The sequence below is a fragment of the Nomascus leucogenys genome, chromosome 3, assembly GCF_006542625.1.
Source record: "Nomascus leucogenys isolate Asia chromosome 3, Asia_NLE_v1, whole genome shotgun sequence".
In the NCBI taxonomy this organism is placed as follows: Eukaryota; Metazoa; Chordata; class Mammalia; order Primates; family Hylobatidae; genus Nomascus; species Nomascus leucogenys.
In genome coordinates, this window is record NC_044383.1 from 10,842,184 (window position 1) to 10,858,225 (window position 16,042).

Consider the following 16,042-nt stretch of genomic DNA (forward strand, 5'->3'; position numbering starts at 1 on the left):
TTCCATGCTTCCTCTTGCACTTAAACAGGATCCAAGATTCTAACAGTGGCCTGGTCTGGCCCTTGTTCTGGCCTCCCCTGTTCTGACCTCCCCTGGTCTGGCCCCTGGTCCTTTTTCTGCTCTCACCTCTTCCTCTTCCCCCACCCTCACTCACTTGAGCCACACTGAACCTCTTTGAGCACCCAGAACAAGCCTAGCTTGCTCTTGCTAAAGATCCTCTGCACTTGCAGGAATGCTCTTTCTGCAGATAGCTGGCTCCACATTTTGGCTGAAATGTCACCTCTCCAGAGACAGAGGTCACTGAATGCTTAATATATCTGGGCTTCCTCAGCACGACAGAACAAATGGTCTTTGCTGAGTTTCCCTCACCCACAGATGATTGCCAACGTCAACAATATGTCCCCAAAAGGCAGAATATTTGATGGGCAAAGACAGTTTCCTCATTCCTCTGCTGGATTCACTTTTCCATGGTCATGTTCAGTTTATCATCACTTTCCCTTTTTAATTTCTTCTCTTTAACCACTCATTTCCTACTGGATACCTGAAGTATTCAGTAAAGATAAAATAAAAACTCAAGTTCAAGAGCAATATGGAAAAAAAAAAAAAAAGCTGGCCGAGCAGACATGACAGGTGACACTGTAATAGTTTCTGGAATGACTGCTCCTTGGGGCCCCACCAACCTCCCTCTGAAACCTGAGCCCAGTGTTGCCTGAATGGGCACCCTCACATTTGTGCTCTATGAGTCTCCCCTGCTGGTGACCAGCCATCCAACCAGAGGTGGATGCTCAACCGAATTCACACAAATCAGTCTCTCCCTGGAAATTTCCAGACAGAAATCAGAGGTGCAAGTGAATCTTTGCTGTCATTTTGAACTATGAACAGTGATATGGCTTGAATCTGCATCCCCTTACAAAATCTCATGTCGAATTGCACCCCCCAATTCCCCAGCGTTGGAGGTGGGGCCTGGTGGGGGGTGGTGATTGGATTATGGAGGGGGATTTCTCATGAATGGTTTAGCACCATTCCCTTGGTGCTGTTTTCATGACAGTGAGTGAGTTCTCTTGAGATCTGGTCATTTGAAAGTGTGTGACACCCCTCACCCCCTGCCTCTCTCTTGCTCCTGCTTTGGCCCTGTGAAGTATCTGTTCCCCCTTTGCCTTCTGCCATGATTGGAAGCTTCCTGAGCCCTCTCTGGAAGCTGAGCAGATCCCAGCGCCATGCTTCCTGTACAGCCTGTGGAACTGTGAGCCAACTAAACCTCTTTTCTTTGTAAGTCACCCAGTCTCAGGTATTTCTTCATAGCAATGTGAGAATGCACTAACACAAACAGATACACTTGGGAGCTGAGCTGTAAGGCAGCCGTCCTCTACAATGTGCACAGAGAAGAGGATGTTGCCAGGCTGGAGGGGAGGAGAATGAAACACAAGGGTCAGATGAGATGGCATCAAAAAGAGAGAGGTGAGGGTAGCTTTCCAAATTGCTTCCCTGTCTCCACCGCCCCTTTAGTTCTGAGACTTACTCTTGAATCCTTCAGTAAATTTCCTCATTTTTTGCTCAATCTACCTAAAGTGTATTTCTGTTACTTGTAACAAAAAGGACATTCACTAAGGTAAGAGCAAGTGATTCTTCTCAGCATTCAGTCAACCTGGAAGAATCAGGTAAATGGAGGTAGATAAATAGATATATTAATATATTGGTTTATACAGAAATATAGATACAGGAACAAATATTGGTTGTGATTCTTGCTGGTGTCATTATCCTGTTTTGGAACAGCATGATAAGAAGTACTGAATCAGGCTGGGCATGGTGACTCATGCCTGTAATCCCAGCACTTTGGGAGGCTGAGGCGGGCAGATCACCTGAGGTCAGAAGTTCGAGACCAGCCTGGCCAACATGATGAAACCTTTCTCTACTAAAAATACAAAAATTAGCCAGGTGTGGTGGTGGGTGCCTGTAATCCCAGCAACTCGGGAGGCTGAGGCAGGAGAATCACTTGAATTCAGGAGACAAAAGTTGCAGTGAGCTGAGATTGTGCCACTGCACTCTAGCCTGGGCGACAGAGTGAGACTCCATCTCAAAAAAAAAAAAAAAGAAGTACTGAATCAGATTGGCCAGCCAATCAGTTGGGTCCCTAACTGCTACAGTTTGGATGTGTATTCCCTCTAAATCTCACATTGAAGTGTAATCCCCAGTGTTGAAGGTGGAGCCTGCTGGGAGGTGATTGGATCATAAGGGTGGATTTCTCATGAATGCTTTATCACCATCTCCTTGGTGCTGTCTTTACAATAGTGAGTGAGTTCTCACAAGAGGTGGTTGTTTCAAAGTGTGTGGCACCTCCTCCCCAACTCTCTCTCTCTTGCTCCTGCTTTGCCATGTAAAGTGCCTGTTCCCTCTTTGCCTTCCGCCATGATTGGAAGCCTCCTGAGCCCTCCCCAGAAGCAGATGCTGCTATGCCTCCTGTATAGCCTGCAGAACCATGAGCCAATTAAACCTCTTTTCTTATAAATTACCCAGTCTCAGGTATTTCTTTATAAGAATGCAAGAATGGCCCAACACACTAACCCAGCTAGATTATAGTATAGTAATAGCCACTAAGTCAGTTCACTAAAAGACTGAACTTCCATTTCGTTGGGAGAGGATGTCTTCCCAGAAGGCCACAGATATTTTTCAGTAGAAAATGGTTCCAGGAGGCTTCAAACATGTCAAGTTAACCAAACAGCAATTGGAAAAGGGCACCAGCCTATGAGCGAGGAGTAAAAAGGTTAGATCCCACCTCAAACATCCAAGATAGCATTTGAAGTCAACTTTCCACTCAAAGCAAAGAGCATTTAACTGATTCTCATCCATAAATATTATGGAAAGTTTCATTTTATACATAGCAGGAACTTAAGCATCATTTGTAGGCCAACTACTATCATGAGCAAGGCAGAACTACTGGTTTTATGGAGAGTTGACTATACATATGGTCATGCACTTTTGAGCTATAATTGGAGAGGCTTCTATTCCTTAATCTCTACATTTCACAGAAAAACCGTAGTTGGGTATATTCATAGAGATACCAACATCTCTTCAAAATGTTATGTGACAGCTGAAAACAACATAGGTAACTGGAGTGTGATGATCACACAAAGAAGGGGGGCTTTTTGTTTTACTCCATGCAGAGGTTTTTAAGGGACCGAGTTCCATATGTAGTCTAATGTGTTTTTGACCAGTGGGAGATAGTAGAACTTTAACACCATCACCATAGCATACTGCATCACCACATTGGCAGAATGGTGATCAGAAAGCCGGCACCTTCTCAATTGTGTGTCCCTTTTCCCAGTACAGGGGAGAGAAATAGCAAATAGGCTGTTCTCCTGCCTCAAGAGAGACCTCAGACAAACAAGAATCCATCTTATTTTAAAGACAGGTCAGAAGAGGCTGCATGATCATGCTCGGTGATACCCAGGCCCCCAAACTGTGATAGGAAGATTGTCAAATAATAAACCAAATCCCAACATAGCTTTAAGAAGATTGATATGGTTTGGCTGTGTCTCCACCCAAATCTCATCTTGAATTGTAGCTCCCATAACTCCTATGTGTTGTAGGAGGGACCCAGTGGGAGGTAATTGAATCATGAGGGTGGGTCTTTCCCATGCTGTTCTCATGATAGCAAATGAGTCTCATGAGATCTGATGGCTTATAAATGGGAGTTTCCCTGCACAAGCTCTCTTTTTGCCTGACACCATCCACATACAATGTGACTTGCTCCTCCTTGCCTTCTGCCGTGATTGTGGCTGCTCCCCAGCCATGTGGAACTGTGAGTCCATTAAACTTCTTTTTTTTGTAAATTACCCAGTCTCAGGAATGTCTTTATGAGCAGTGTGGAAACCAACTAATACGAAGACTTTATTCAAAATGCTTATAGCAGTACTGAGAATGCTCCAACCAGAGGGTTGGCAAGGATCTCAGAGTTCAGAGAGAAAGGAATTTGGTTTCTAGGGAGGATGACAGAAGCTGGAAGGACTGAGGGTGGGAGATGGGATGAGCAGGTAATGTGACAGGTGACCAGGAATGTGTGTCTCACGGTCAGCTCATTTCCAGAAGGGTCTGTGGGAGGATTATTCTGCTTTGCAGTGCTTGTTTATCTTGAGGGATGAATCAAAGGTGGGGAAGCTGTGGTGGGAGACCAGCTTAACTAAAGTTTGGTTAGGTCAATTTGGCAAGCATTTCATTTCAATCGATAAGGAAGGAAAATAGTTCAGCTAATCATTGAAGAGAAAAAGAGTGATAATTTGGGGTGTCCAGGTTGCCCAAGGAAAATGTGGGATCATATGAGTCTTATCTAAGTCATACAGGTGAGGGTGGTCTTTCTAGTAAGCCATTCCCCAGAACAAAAATGAAGAACTTTCCTTAACCTTGCTGTTTTCCAATATCACAGAGAAGGAAGATTAGTCTCAGGTAAGTTTAAATTGTCACGATAACTACACCTATCACAGTGGGTGATCTAGGATCAATTGTGTTCTCATTTGTAAAGTGCTTAGCCCATAATTGAGCCCATAATTTCTGCCTTTTAAGCACTAGGTGGATAAACACTTTAGAAGTCCCCTATATCCTGAGAAAACCTCTCCTCCCTCCAACCAGCACCCTCCATGCTGCAGTTCTTCACTCTTCCTTCAATGCTCTCATCTCTGACACCGAGGATGGAGCTGTCCCTCAGCTCTCCAGACTTCAGGGGTTTAGAGGAGGCTCCTCTCCTGGGAACAGGCTCTGGAGGAGGTGGCCACTTTCTCTGCCCAGGAAGCTGCCCAGAAGGGAGGGCAGAGGAAGGTCCCTAGGACTTGGAGTTGCAGGGGGAGAGGGGAGGAGGAACAGGGAGGAAAGAGTGGTGAGCACCTGGTAGAGACGGTGATCTAGGGATTGTGAAGTGCTTAAGCAGATAGTCAGTTACTTATTCCACTTTCCTTTGGCCAAGAACATGTCTCAGAACGTGATTTTTAGAGGTGAGCTGTTTGGATTCCAACCTGAAAATGCATAGTCTCCTTGTGAGAAGAATGAAAGCATGAAATTAGATTGCCCACATTTACCTCATATCCTTCTTGGCTAATTGATTTTCCATAAAAGGACACAAAACAAAAAACAAAATGCCAAGCTGGGAGTTAGCTGTAGGTCAGGGCAGGAGAATCGATAATGACCACACTGTGAAGAGGGACTTGAGTACAAAGAGATGGAGCTGAGCAGGGAGAGGAGGTGGCATCGCTGTCCCCATCCCTGGGAGCAACCCTGGGTCCCTTGGGGGAAGGGAGGAAAGAAGGACTGGCTCTCAGCGTTTACAGACCAGCTCACTCACTGCTTTCTTCTTGTTTTTTTGATTCCACTCAAAGTGCAATAGCCCCACTCTGGAGCCACAGACAGAAAAGTCAGCCCTGACCAAGGCAACCTTCATGTCCTAGTTTTTGATAACGTTTGTTGTTTAGCACTGAAGTTCTCCTGCCCCTGAAACCTCTTATTCTGGGCAACCCAGAAAAGTCAGCCACTCTAACGCTCACCTGAATATTTCTTGTTTTAAATTCTGTAATGAGACCAATAATCAACCTAATGTTGAAGTAAACCTATTGAATACATTTCTTTTTGGAGTTGGGAGAAATAAGCCATCTTAATTTATGAAATTTTCACCATTTCAGGTACCTGTCATGGACTTGAATGCAGGAGCCCTGAGTGCAGTCGCAGGGCCTCCCTCTGGGACGTGGCTCTGTGGCTCACACTCATGATGGATGTGTTGGCAGGAGCCCAGCCTCTGCATCAGATGGCCCTCGTCACAGTCCTAGCTGGCATGACAGTGTGTGCCTCTGGAGAAGTTATTTTCAACTAACTTTCTCAAATCCTAGGCCAGACGCAATGGCTCACACCTGTAATCCCAGTACTTTGGGAGGCTGAGGCGGGTGGATCACCTGAGGTCAGGAGTTCGAGACCAGCCTGGCCAACACGGTGAAACCCTGTCTGTACTAAAAATACAAAAATTAGCCGGGCAAGGTGGAGCACGCCTGTAATCCCAGCTACTAGGAAGGCTGAGGCAGGAGAATTGCTTGAACCCGGGAAGCGGAGTTTTTGGTGAGCCAAGATGGCGACACGGCACTCCAGCCTGGGCGACAGTGTGAGACTCCATCTCAGAAACAAACAAACATACATACAGAAAACAAAACAAAACAAAACCTTCTCAAATCCTAAGTAAACTAGGGATAGTAATACTACCCGAAACGACTTCATGTCATGATGAAATTAGACAAACTGTATGACATTATTAAGGTAGTACCTAGAGAATGTTGTGTTGAATAAACATTTAATGGTTTTCACTATTATTATTCCTTTGTCATCTGTTTCTATCTCCAGTTCACACATGAGAAAACCATGGCTGACAGAGGTAAAAGGTCTGACCTGGAGCCGCATGTCATTCAGCAGGAGAATGGCACAGGCACCTTGTTATTTTTCTGTGACTCTGCTTTTTGTCCAGGGTTTCCCTGAACCTTTTCCAGTCAAAGACATCAGCGTGCTAAGGAGAAGTCATGTTCAGCTGGTCGCATTGTATTATTCTACTCCAAGATGCTCTTGGAACATTAAAGACCTGACCTGCTCACACAAAGTCCCAGGCTACCGTGTGCTGTGCACCAAAGCTAGAGGACAAGGCCTACCTGCAGTCTCCGTATCTGTACATTTAGAAAAACCAGAAAAGCCAACCACAACTAGGATTTGTTTTTTTTCCTCCAAACATATGAGTTTCAGGTGATCCTTCAAGCTCCAAGACAAACATTCTGGAACAACTTAGATGACGCGACAGAGATGCTCGCTTCGCGTGAGGTTTACAGGATCCAGAAGCTCCTTCCAGCTTCATGGGTGGAGGGAAACTCCACAAGGTCAGCTCTGGAAGGTCCCTGACCCTCTGTCCTCCTCTCCCCTGGTCACATTCAGGGAGGACTGTGGGCCTACTGGGGGCCAACCAAGTATCCCGGGAAAAAAAACAAAACAACAAAAAAACTGGACTCATCTAGAACCAAGACCAGGAGCCAATCCTTCTTCTGTCCCCAGATAGACCTCACCCATGGTGAAGGAAGAAGTAGCCACTTCAGCAATGTGCCTGAAATGCACTCAAATATGCCCAACACAGGCCCCACTATGAGCTCTGCCCTTTCTGAAACACTCAGAAAGCTGGAGGGAGCACCTTTCTCTGCATTCTCTTTGTTCCCAAATTCACCCCATTCGGGTGACTCCACCTCTGCTCACAGCACCTGCTCAGCACGTCCTACTCCGGCCTTTCCAGACCTCCCCATGCTGAGGCCAGGCCTGAGCTCCACCTCACTGGGAAGCCTGGAGTGATCAGCACAGCTGGGTGAACCCCAGACCTCACAGTGAATGCAGCTGTCACCCACTGCCTGATGGGGGTGTCGGGGGCCATTGCTTCTTGTGCTGCTGTTTGACTCTATTGAGCTGGTTTCAGTCCTCCATTGAGTACAAGCCTCTTAGGGATGGGGAATGTGTGCTGTGTATTTCAGTGTGTCCAGAGACTCATAGGGCACCAAGTATAATCTCAGTCCAGGAGGCACAAGTTTCTTATTTATATCTATTTTATGTATATATAATACATATTTCTTGTTTATATATATTTTCTAGGATTATATATTCATATGGAATATGTATATTATACATTCCTTATAGTATATAGTTCATACACTACTCACTTTGCAGAAATACACTAGAAAATGCCACAGGGCATATAATAAGATCAATAGAGAGAAAGTTGGCTTCTCAGAGATACACGCTTCTATACCAAGAAGACAGGAATGATAAAGTTTCCACATATGATCTTCTAACACCAAAGATATAGGTGTACAGAAATGCTGGGACAGAACCCGTATCTTTTTCTGGAAGGGTCACAGGGTCACACTCCCTCTCCCTCACCCAATGCTGATCCAGGAGAACTATGACTCAATCTTATTTCTGCAGTCCCAGGTGTAGCCTCTGTCCAACATATGCAGAACCAGGCTCAGGCAGAGCAGGGGAGCATCAGCAGGTGCCTCTTCCCCCGACCTACCTATTAATGTGTTGACCAAGCATCAACAAAGTAATATATTTCAAAGAAGGTGGGTGGATGACTGGGTTCTCTGGAGTACTTGATGGTGATGATGTTGGAAGAAGAGTGATAGAATGTACTGAAGGCTTTACAAATCCTGCCCAAGGACTCAGACCCTGGAGGTCCATCCAGCACTTCCACATACTCTTTGCCACATGTGAATCCTCTGGGTCAGAAGAAAAGGCAACCATCAGCATTTGGATTTGTCCTCCAGCCAGGCTGCCACCTCCCTCCACCAGTGAATCCACACTAGATCCCAACAGCTTTGCTCATGAGAAGTGCAAGGACAGATGAGAACGAAAGAAGGAAAGCTCGTCAGTTCTTCAATAATGCAAGCAGGGGTCCGAGCACCCCCTCCATCTTCCCAGAAATCTTCCCCTCAACCAGGGCAGCAGGTGGCTTCCCAGTCTCATGGTTTCCATGTCTTCCAGGAAGCCCAGCCCATGGCCCTTGGATTCCAACCCAGGAATTTTAGTCAAAACATCAGCCGTGTTTCAAGTTCCCCAAACAGGGAATGCAGCCAGCAGAGTGGTGTGTTTCCTTAAACCACAACCTCTGGGTCAGGACAAAAATCACCAGAAATGAGTGTGTGGACACCACTCCCTGGTTCCTGCCTTCCTCTCCCCTGGCAGATGGGACAGAAAGAGGTGAAGCATGACCCCCCACTAGCATAAGCTTGGCCTTGCTTGCTCACTGCAGAGGAGAGAGGGGTCTCCATCTCCATCCTGTGAGAGTCAAGCTGCACATGGAAGCTCTGAGTCCTAGGAGACCTCCCTACTTCCCTCTCCTCCCTGTGCTTTTCCAGTCCTAATCTCCACCCCTCATCCTCAGTCCCCAGCAGGTCTCAGTTCACAAGAGAGGTGCTGGAGCCTCTCTGGGGTATAACAAGACAACAAGGGGACACCCCACCAGGACACACACAGGGCTGACTTTATACTAGTTTTGCTCTTGGCCCAGTCCAAGAGCAAAGTCCCTCCTTGGTGCCAAGGACAATCAGATTCAAAATCAACTTTGAAAAGGACAAAGGGACAATATGGGAAAGTGTCCACAGCCGCCCATCCCTCTGGCCCTGGGGAAATTATGACACAGGAATTGCATGACTCTTTCATTACAGGTCCCTCCTCAACCTCCTTCTCTCCTTGTTTCCCCATCTGGGTCTTCTTGGCCACACATCCTTTTTTGAATCCCTGGGCCTCAGGTTGCGTAGACAGCTTAAGCCCTGTATTTGAGGCAGCTGTCTCGAAGTGTCCTTGATCCCATAGAACTCCTGCATAACGTAGTGGGATTCTGAGCCCATAGGCTGTCTGGAGGGGACAGGACCTCTGGGTCACATAGTTCCACCATCTGTCTCATCCACCATTGTGGGCTGTGTTTGGCTTGGTCTGGAATTGATGGAAATGTGGTTTCCATGCTGAAATCTGTGAACAGTGCCCTGGGATAGCAATGCAGTAACTTAGGCTGCATTGGAAATGCCTTCTGTGGCTTTATCACTTCATTCATTCATTCATTCATTTAAGAAAAATACCTGCAATCCAAAGACAGACTCCTAGTAGACACAAATGCAGTCATAGGCAAGAGTAATATTACACTATAAATTCAGTGTAGAGCTTTCCAGGGGTATGATATAAACCCCTGTGAGAAAAAGATCTATTCTCCTCTGCAGAGAGTCAGGAAGGTGGTTTTATTGTTATGGAGGTTGTTGTCCTTGAGCTAACTCATGAAATACAACATGAAAACCCTTTGCAGAGGGCAGATGAGTCTGGCAGGGATTGAAGGATGCATTCCAGGCGGAGGGCAGGTGTGAGCAAAGGCAAGGAGCTGCTGGACTCTGATGTGTCCAGGAAACTCAGTGTAATGGCTCAGCCCACAGCAGGGTCCAGAGAGGAGAAGTGATCAGAAGTGAGCAGAGAAGAGAAGCCAATTGTGAGGAATGACAAAGGCACGACAAGAAGATAAACTTTATTTGGAGAAAACGAGCCAGTGAAAAGCTTTCAACAGGAAGTGAAAATGCAGTCAAATTGCGTGTCAGATGGCTGTCATGGATAGGGTGGAGGGTGAACCATCAGAGGTCAAGATGGGATCTTTCCTAGAAGTAACAACAACATCAAAGAAAACTCACAACCCCAGTACTCACTTGAGGTCTGGAATGGCCACCGTGACTATCTCCCCGGGGTTCAACTCGATGATCCAGACACATTCAGTTTTCGGCCCAACGTAGTTGAAGATCCTGCCATATTCATCCGTGTAGTGGCCCCCACAGTCACTGGGTGCTACAAGAGGAGAAACGGGGCCCAGGCACTGCAGGGATGCTCTAGGTCTGGGTTTGGCTTGTGTCATTCCAGGGGCCCCTGTTATTACTGATTCTCCCAACTTCCCATCCCTGGGAAGAAAACTCAACCTTAATGGCCCAGTCTGATGGCTCCACAAACAAGGTGGGCTTTTTGGTTTCAGACTTTATTAGGGGACCCACACTTATTTTAAAGTACAATTTGTTTATGACCAGTGGGAAATAGAGGAACTTAACTCCCCTTACTAAAACTTTCTCACCAATCGTATTGCCCAATTAGTGAACAAAAAATTAGCACGAACGCTATCTTTCCATTTCCCTACAGATCTTTTCTTAGGGCAGGCTGGACAAATAACAAATAGGCAGCGCTCCTGCCCCAATAATAGCCCAATCCCTGAACACATGAGAATCCATCTCCTTGAGGTTCAATGATGCCTCAGGCTCCGAAAGTGTGACTGAGGATGAAAAGAGCACTTTCCTTGAGTGGTCAAATGTGTTCTGGTTTCTAAAGCACTTAGCTTGTGCCCAGCAACTGGTTAAGCACTAGGTGAATCCACCAATCAATCAACAAGCCACCCTGCATCACAAGAAACTGCTCCTCCCTCTAGCCTGCATCCTCACAGAGAAGCTCGAAGGAAGAGGGAAGAACTGCAGCCTGGAGGATGCAGATTAGAGGGAGGAGCAGTTTTCTGACACCGAGGATGGAGCAGCTCCTCAGATCTCCAGGCTCCAGGTGTTTAGAGGAGGCGCCCAACCTCCAGGAACACAGGCTCTGTGGAGTGGTGGCTCCCTTCCCTGCCCAGTAGGCTGGTCAGAAAGGAGGGCAGAAGAGACTTCGGGGGGCTTGGAGGTGTTGGGGAAGTTGGGAGGAGCCTCATGGAGGGGAGCACTGAGAGGGTGGGAGGGGGAATTAGGGATTATGAAGGCTGAATCCAATTACCAAGTCCTGTTGGACAAGAATTATCCCTGGTATGTGCCCTTCTCATTGATCCATTTGGATTTCAACCCCAAAACAGTGTCTCTGTGTGAGGCAAGGGAAAGAGGGTAACAGTCTTGTCTGCATTTACCTGTGGCAAATGGAGCTGTAACAGTTGTGGCTGAAAGACAAAAAAAAAAAAAAAAAAAATGAAAATCTGAGCCTACCAATGGGTGAAAGCAGAAGAAAGGAAAATGACTACACTGTGAAGAGAGCTTGAGTGCAAAGGGACAGAGCTGAGTACAAAGAGACAGAGTTAGGCAGAAAGAAGAGATGGCATCACTGTCCCAATTTCTGGGTACAGCCCTGGGTCACCCAGAGAGAAGGATGGAAGGAAGCATCGGCTCTCAGCGCTCACAAATTCGCAAACCAGCTCACTCACAGCATTCTTGTTTTTCCCATTCCACTCAATTAAAGTTCAATTGTCTCACCCTGGAGCCATGGTCAGAAATGACGCTCTGATAGAGTAGTCAGCTTGTCTTAAATTATCTGAGACATTCCTGATTTTTTAGCTAAAGGTCTCACGTCCCACTTTCCTGGGAAAAAATAAAAGTCAACTACCTTAACCCTGATACAAACACTTCTCCTTGTAAATTCTATAACAAAACCTGTGATTAATTTGATTTTGAAATAAATCTGTTGACTAAAATTTTTAAGTGAGTAGAAGTGAGCCATGTTTATTTATGGAAATTTCACTATTCAGGGACCGGAGTTAAATAACGGGATCTAAGCCAGCCCTGCATGCAATCTCATACGTCCCACAGTGCACATGACACTGGGATCATTGTCAGGCTATGCTCTAGTGGGCAGGCACACAGGTTCAGAATCAGATGTCCCTGGTTAACTGTCCCAGCAGCCCAGAGCTGAATGGCTTTGGACAGTTTTTAACTCTCCCTAAGCCTCAGTCACTCATCTATACAATGGGCATCTTGATTTTAACTACCTTACAGGATGAAGCTGGGTGCACAAGCCCATGGCCCAATGCCCAGCACAGGGTAGCCTGGCATACACCTGATCTGTCACTCTAACGCTTTCAAGACAGTTGCTTCATTTTCCAAATTAGATGATGTTTCTTTACTAAGTAAATTAGCAATCCTCATAATGCTACAGGACCTATTCTGACAAGAAAGTCAACCAGGACATCTTAGCTGTCCTTCCTGGGCCTGAGACTATATTGGTCCTTTGGGGGTGCAAAGAAGAGTCTCCCCACAGCTGGGGCCTCTATCAAGTTGGCTCTGGAAGAAATAAATCATGATTCCCCAGAAAGCAGATCTCAAGTGCAAATCCTGAACATCCCTGTCATATTGAGTGACATTTCTGTACTGTAACCACATCTACCTTAAATTCCTTTCATCTAGATTCTTAAGCAAAGGCCTTGAGGCATGGGGAAGAAGCTGCCCCTTAACAATCACTAACTACACAATCTGTGAGGCTAGTGATCGCTCCAGGGAGCTTTAGTAATAAACTTTTCTAAATTTGCTTGAATGTCATCTTTTGCTTCACTAACTCCTCACAACAGCCCTGTCGAGGCACCCCAATTCTACAGCTGAGGTTAGGAGAGGTTGGGTGACTTGGCCAAGCCTATGCAGCACTCATTAGTTTCTGCATTTAAGCTCAGCGCCTCTGCCTTTTTTCATGAAGTTGTCTTTGTGTCTCTTGATTTCACCAAGGACGAGGAAACCAAATGTCAAGCATATTAAGTTTTTCCACCAAGCTCTTAGGGTTCCTATGACCAGTTGCCCTAAGGCCTCACTGTAGCCCTAATTTAGACAGAAGCTGCAAGCTGGTATCTGAGTTGGAAATGTAGATGGGCATCTGAAGCTTTAGCCAGAGGTGGCCACATGGAGCTGGGGCCTACAGCGAGGCTGAAATCCTGGCAGGGGAGGAGAACCCCCGGTGATGGGGCAGCCCCTCACGTGAGTGTGCAGTCAGCAAAGCGGAGCAGCGCAGGAGAAATGGGCAAGGTTGGAAAGGACCAGGCAAGGGCAAGAGAGGAGAAAGAAGTGAGGAGAGTAGGAAGCAAGGAGCTCAGGAAGGAAAGGGGAGAGAAAGAGGAGGATACAAAGAAAGAAGGTGGGGAGAATGAGGGAAACACAGAGCCAGGTGAAGAGAGACATAGAGACAAAGGCATCTCCCTGAGGAAGTCTATACCCTCTTCCTTTCCTGCCTGCATTCAAAATCAGTTGGCCAATCCTCATGCATTTGACACAATTCCCAGGGCACAGCCCTCTAGAGGGCAAGTGACTCCCCCTCTTCCAGGCATTCCCAGCCAGCGGTGGGAGCTGCTGGTTATTGCTCCTGCTGAAGTTGCTGCAGGAGCCATGTGACAACCCGCTGGGAGATGCAGAGCTCCCTCCTGCTGTGGGCTCCCCCGAGGGCCACAGTTACCCCCTCAGAAGTCCCCAGACACATTCCATGCAGGGCAGCCTCACCAAGACACTGCCTGCCGTCAGACCACCTGGAAAGCCTCAAAGCAAGACTATGTCTGATTCTCTCAGCCGCTTCTGGGTGAGCCCTGCAGAATCTCAGCGTACATTGCTTAAGGCAGGAAGGAGGGTCACAGAACACATCAAGACCGGGAACTCAGGAACCCAGAAACGTTTAAAAATCACGATGGCATCAGCACAATGACATTGATATTTTCCTATTTGTCTCTTTCTCCACCAGCACTAAGTGAAACATTTTGTATGGAAGAGAGTATCTTTCAGCTAATCAGCCACCGGCTTCTTCCTTGGTAATAAGCAAATTTAAAAATCTCTGCAGTTGAAAAGGAAAATAGTGCGAGGCCCAGGAGAAAGGGCCTGGGGCCATGCATTACCTATACTGCACAGCAGCAGCCAGGCGAAGGCGCTGGACAGCCTCATCCTCAGCTGGGCCTGGCACCAACCTCAGGAGTGAGCTCAGCTCTGGCGGCTTGGGGTTATAAACACCCATGAAATCTGATCTTCTCCCTCCCATGTGGAGCCAAGATTGGCCAAGCTGTAGGATCTGAGGGTGCTGCAGGATCACCTGGGTGGTCTAGAGAGGGAGGGGTGAGGTGTGGCTAGATGCTAATCAACACTGATCTTTCTCAGCCGGGTTCCAGGTTTCACCTAGACAGAGATAGAATGGCCAGGTGCTCCTTCTCCTTTCCCCCCAGGCAGACTCAGGGGAAGTATCACAAGCTGGCCTCAATCTGTGATCTCCTACTAGGGCAGCCCTCTTTCTTCGGGTTAACTTGTAGCATTTGCAGCTGTATTATGTTGCAGAAGCCTCACAACACCCCAGAGGTGAGGCAGGCCAGGAGTCCTTGGAAAGCTGAAGATCCGACATCCAGAAAGAACCAGGAGACTTTCCCAAAGTCACAGGGCATCAGGGGCAGAACCAGGGTGAGGTCCCGACTCCTGACTGCCCATCTCTCCCACTGCCCTCTCTGTGTCACAGGAGAGCAAAGGCATGAAATCAGGCCCTTGAGCGGATCAAGGTGTGAGTGGGTCACAGTGGGGCCACTGCAGGGACAGGCCCACCCATGTGGGAATGTCCAGGTAGACGGCATGAGTACCTGTGTCTGCCTGTATTACACATGTGTCATGCCAGGATCCACATGGCTGAGTCCCAGGGCAGGGTCATTGTTAAAAGGCTTCTGTGGAGAACAGGCTGGAAATTTCTTAGAAGGTTACACAGAGAGTTCCTTTAAGGTCTAGCAATTCCACTAGCTGTGTGCTAAAGAGAATTAACAGCATATGTCTAGATATAAATTTGTACATGAATGTTCATAGTAGCATTGCTTATGTTAGCCAAAGAGGGGAAACAATCTAATATCAACTGAGAAACAGATGAACAAAACTTGGTATAGCCATAATGGGAGTTTATTCAGCCATATGAAGGAATGCAAGCCAATTTGCCAACCAAAGACTATGACCAATTTATACAACAACCAAGACTTCATGAGGACACATTTTCCTAAACTCTAACCAACTCCTGATTTTGTCATATCTTTTAATATGTCTTGTAATCAAATATGATGGAAATAATACCTAATGTTATAAAATGCATTTCCCCAAAGTCCAGTGGGGCTGGCATCCTTTCAATGCCTCCACTCCCACTGCAGCTCTTTCAGAAATGCCTGTTCATATCTTCAGGACAATCTTGTATTGCATCACTCGTCTTCTTATGGATCATAGAAGCCACCTTTGGCCTTTTCTTCCTACAACTTTATTTGCACAGGCCCTGATGGGTTCCCAGTGTGAAGAAGCTTTCCAACTCAAGTAGAACAGACCGACCCTGCTGGGCTGGGAGCCCAGCTGTTTCTCCCTACTCAGAAGTCACTGAAAAAGGCTGTTTTAGTGTGAAGTCCCCATGTATTACTAAAGTAAACTGCAATACTTCCTCACAATTCTCCTTCCTCCTCTTACTCCAGATACCCTGTCCCATTACCCCTCATTCACCCGACCCCTGGCCCTGGGCTGGGAAGAGGTCAAAGCTCCCCACCATTGGATGTGAATGCCCAGATAGAGCAAATGCTGGAGCCCATGGAGAGGATGCATCCTTCCTCTTGCACCCCAGCCCAAGGATCCTGCCATGGGCTCCAATGTGTCAGGATGGCTACGTGTCTTCCAGCATCGTCCCCGCATGGCTGTGGCTGCCTGAAGGAACAAAGACCTAGTATCTTTTCTAGAGGACCTTGGAAACCAAA

General features: G+C 46.9%; 1 protein-coding gene across 1 annotated transcript; it reads right to left on the reverse strand.

The window, feature by feature from the left end:
- Window positions 1-8,068: 8,068 nt before the first annotated feature.
- Window positions 8,069-14,263, reverse strand: LOC115833132 (carbohydrate-binding protein AQN-1). The gene is made up of 4 exons (XM_030806038.1): window positions 14,186-14,263; window positions 11,459-11,488; window positions 10,239-10,374; window positions 8,069-8,270 (listed from the first exon to the last, which is right to left on the reverse strand). Exons 1-4 carry the CDS (start codon window positions 14,229-14,231, stop codon window positions 8,069-8,071), a joined length of 414 nt encoding a protein of 137 aa, XP_030661898.1. The 5' UTR covers window positions 14,232-14,263.
- Between the last annotated feature and the right edge of the window lie 1,779 nt (window positions 14,264-16,042).